Below are 3,750 nucleotides of genomic sequence, written 5' to 3' on the forward strand. Positions count from 1 at the left end.
CGACCATGATAAACACAGCTGTGAAGATGAGTTCACTCTTGACTACAGGAGACCTACAGTGCAGGAATTTGGGTCTCACCCCACCTGTGTGCCTTGTCTAGTCTCAATTCAGTGATTCTCCTGCCTCAGCCTCTCTGAATGCCAGAATTACAGGTGTGAGCCACCATACCCTGTTTATATAGAGTTGGCTACCCAAACCAGGACCTCCTTCATGCTAGACAACGTTCGTTGTACCAACTGCACGGGGCCCTTTTGGTGTTTGTTTGTTTGTTTGTTTGTTTGTTTGTTTGGATTGGTTAGTTGGTTGTTTTGATTTTTGAAACAAGGTCTCACAGAGCCCAGTTTGGCCTTAACTCATTCTGTAGCTGAGGATGACCTCATCTCTGGATCCTCCTGATCCTCCTTCTCTATGCTGGGAGACTAAAGGAACGCACCATGACGGCCCCGGCTTCCTTTAACCTCTTAGCAGAGTTGAGAAAGGGCTGAGCCGGATTCTGGGAGAGATCCGATGTGGATAGAGAGGCATCCCATTGGTATCAAAAATTCCTGGCTCATCTGTGACTTGCCCTTCCCTTTCCCTAGATGGCTTTGCCCGGCCGCAGGTCCAAGAACCCCAAGACACTGGCTTTCCTTCTAGTGGGTATGACTTTCGTGGTGCTGCACCAGTGGTTTCTCCAGGAGCCCACGCAGAAGTACACTGAAGTCCCCACCGCTGCTCCCTGGTCTTCCGCGGCTGCGGTGCAGCTGTCGCCACACCTCCAGACGCCCCCTTGCGTGGCCAACGCCTCTGTGAACCTCACGGAAGGCTTCCAGGAGCTGCCTGCCAGGATCCAAGACTTCCTACGCTACCGCCACTGCCGCCGCTTCCCGCAGCTGTGGGACGCGCCCCACAAGTGCGCGGGCCATCGCGGCGTCTTCCTGCTGCTGGCCGTGAAGTCTTCGCCCGCGCATTACGAGCGGCGGGAACTGATCCGGCGCACGTGGGGCCAGGAGCGCAGCTACGGCGGGCGGCAGGTGCGTCGCCTCTTCCTGCTGGGGACCTCCCCTCCCGACGAGGCGGCGCGCGAGCCTCAGCTGGCCAGCCTGCTGGACCTGGAGGCGCGCGAGCATGGCGACGTACTGCAGTGGGACTTCGCGGACACCTTCCTCAACCTCTCGCTCAAGCACGTGCACCTGCTGGAGTGGACAGCCGAGCGCTGCCCGGGTGCGAGCTTCCTGCTCAGCTGCGACGACGACGTCTTCGTGCACACGGCCAACGTGGTGCATTTCCTGGAGGTGCAGTCGCCCGAGAGCCACCTCTTTACCGGGCAACTCATGGACGGTTCTGTGCCCATCCGCGAAAGCTGGAGCAAGTACTTCGTGCCCCCGCAGCTCTTCCCGGGCAAGGCCTACCCAGTGTACTGCAGCGGCGGCGGCTTCCTCCTATCCAGCCGCACAGCCCGCGACCTGCTCAGCGCGGCGCGCCAGGTCCCGCTTTTTCCCATCGACGACGCTTACATGGGCATGTGTCTGAAGCAGGCCGGCCTGGCGCCCAGCCCCCATGAGGGCATCCGGCCCTTCGGCGTGCGGATGCCGGGCGCGAAGCGCTCATCCTTCGACCCCTGCGTGTACCGCGAGCTGTTGCTGGTGCACCGCTTTGCGCCCTATGAGATGTTGCTCATGTGGAAGGCGCTGCACAACCCGCAGTTACACTGCAGCCGCAGGCACCAGGCAGGGCCTCCCGAGAACAGAAAGCTGGGGAGCTGAGAGTGCGTCTTCCGATCTGAACCCCGATGCACACTGATATCACCCTGAGGGTAGATCTGGAAATCACTATATCCTAGCGTGTGTTCCTGGCCTCCACGTCAGGGATTCTGACCCTATTGGTCTTCAGACGCGTAGGTGTGTTTTTCTTATTTTAAACTGGGCTGGGAATACCTGTTTATCCTCACATACCAGCCTCCCCGGGGAACCTGTATCCATTCATTGTGAGCAGCAAGAGAGGCATGACTGCCAAGATCAATGTTAGCTGAGGGGAGCTCCCAGAAGGCAGTTTACACTCGGAACGAAGCCGTGTCTGGCAGCCTTGCTTCCGCGATGCTCCAGGAATCTTGGCGGTCAAAGCGAAGCTCCTGGAGGGCAGCTCCTGGAGGAGTCAGCGTCGCAGCCACCTTTCTGCAGCCCTGACTGTGAACTCCTAGTAGCGTCCGATTTGCTTCTCCAACGCTTTTGGAAATGCTACCTGTCCCAATGGGGTTATCTGTGAGAACCCTGTCTTGGTTTTCTGTTGCTGCTCTAACAAATTCTCACCAAGGCTCGAAGCCTAGGAACAAGGCCCACTTATCCTGTAGTTCTCCGACAACACAGGCCCTTCTCATTAGGTTAAAGCCAAGGTGTTGGTAAAACCGCCTTCCTTCCTGGGTATCCACACACCCCACTATATTCCCTCGCTTCTAGAAGAGGCCCTTCTTCATCTTCAAAACCAACCATGTTACATTTCTCTACAGCCAAACTTCTCTCTGACTAGTCTTTCTCTGCTCTCCTTCCCTGGAGCTAAAACCCAGGTTCACCGGGCTAACCCAGGCTTAGCTTGTGTCTATTTGCTTAAGACAAACTCCCATGTAGCCCAGGCTGCCCCGAAACTTGCCATGAGGAAGGTCAAGCATGAGCTTTAATTCCAGAACCTCTGCTACCCTTCTTCCAAAGGGTGGATTACAGGTTTGTCTCCACACCCAGGTGATATCTTCATGTTTTAAAGCCAGCTCACCAGCAATTCCATAGTTCATCTTGTTCACACGTAACCTATTTTAGTCATAGATTCCAGGGATTAGGGTGTGGACATCCTTGGAGGACCAGCGGCTCTGTCTACCACGATGCTATTTAATAATAAACGAAGGAAATGAACACAGGACAGATGTGCTTCTTCTCAACAAACAGTCCCAATGCCCACTCTCACGGCGGACAACGGGGCATCGCCAATCCCAAAGTTCCTGCTCTGGAGCCATGTTCTCAGTTCCCGGGAAGAAAGTTGTCTCCATTTTTTGGGTGAGGATATTAAGATTCTGGCATTATAGGACTAGAGAAATAGCTCAGCTGTTAAGAGCACTGAGTTCTCTGGATGGTGGTGGCTCACACCTTTAATTCCAGCACTTGGGAAGCAGAGGCAGAGGCAGAGGCAGGTGGATCGCTGTGAGTTCGAGGCCAGACTGGTCTACAAGAGCTAGTTCCAGGACAGGCAAAAAAAAAAAAAAAAAAAGCCTACAGAGAAAACTATCTGTCTCGAAAACCACTGAGAGTTTGATTCCCAGCATCCACGTGACAGCTAACAACTATCTATAACTCCAAGATCTGATACTCTCACACAGACATACATGCAGGCAAAACACCAATGCATGTAAAATAAATTATTAAAACAAATGCACATAAAATTACTTAAAATTTTAAAAAAGTTGTTTTTTTTTTTTTAAGATTCTGGCATTTCTTAGCTTAGAAAGGTGGGGAAGCCGTAGAGTTGGATCCACTGTGTGACCCTGGGGCCTGACTACACATCGCTGAGGTTTGCTTGCTCTGCTATCCAAGAACAGGAAAGGCCTGTGCTCGCCCGGGGCACCACCCAAGTCACCTGGAGGCTCAGGCGAGCCGCGTGCGTCCTCCAGGTCAGTGGGCCGCCAGGGGGCGCGCCTGCCACACGGTGCATCTCTGCTTCCAGTTCCGGAGAGGCAGAGGTGAGGACCGACGCCCAGGTAGGGAGGAGACTTCTTCAAGATCACA

At 54.3% G+C, this 3,750-nt stretch overlaps 1 protein-coding gene across 1 annotated transcript; it reads left to right on the plus strand.

Annotated features, from left to right (window-relative positions):
• The first annotated feature begins 582 nt into the window (after positions 1–582).
• On the plus strand, positions 583–1,746 carry B3gnt6 (UDP-GlcNAc:betaGal beta-1,3-N-acetylglucosaminyltransferase 6). Its single transcript, XM_005357626.1, has one exon. It carries the CDS (start codon positions 583–585, stop codon positions 1,744–1,746), a length of 1,164 nt encoding a protein of 387 aa, XP_005357683.1.
• Positions 1,747–3,750: the final 2,004 nt, after the last annotated feature.

This window comes from Microtus ochrogaster, chromosome 22, assembly GCF_000317375.1.
Source record: "Microtus ochrogaster isolate Prairie Vole_2 chromosome 22, MicOch1.0, whole genome shotgun sequence".
NCBI lineage: Eukaryota > Metazoa > Chordata > Mammalia > Rodentia > Cricetidae > Microtus > Microtus ochrogaster.

Bases quoted from the DNA above. Each gene is read 5' to 3' on its own strand.
- B3gnt6 (XM_005357626.1), top strand. From the start codon at position 583: ATGGCTTTGCCCGGCCGCAGGTCCAAGAACCCCAAGACACTGGCTTTC.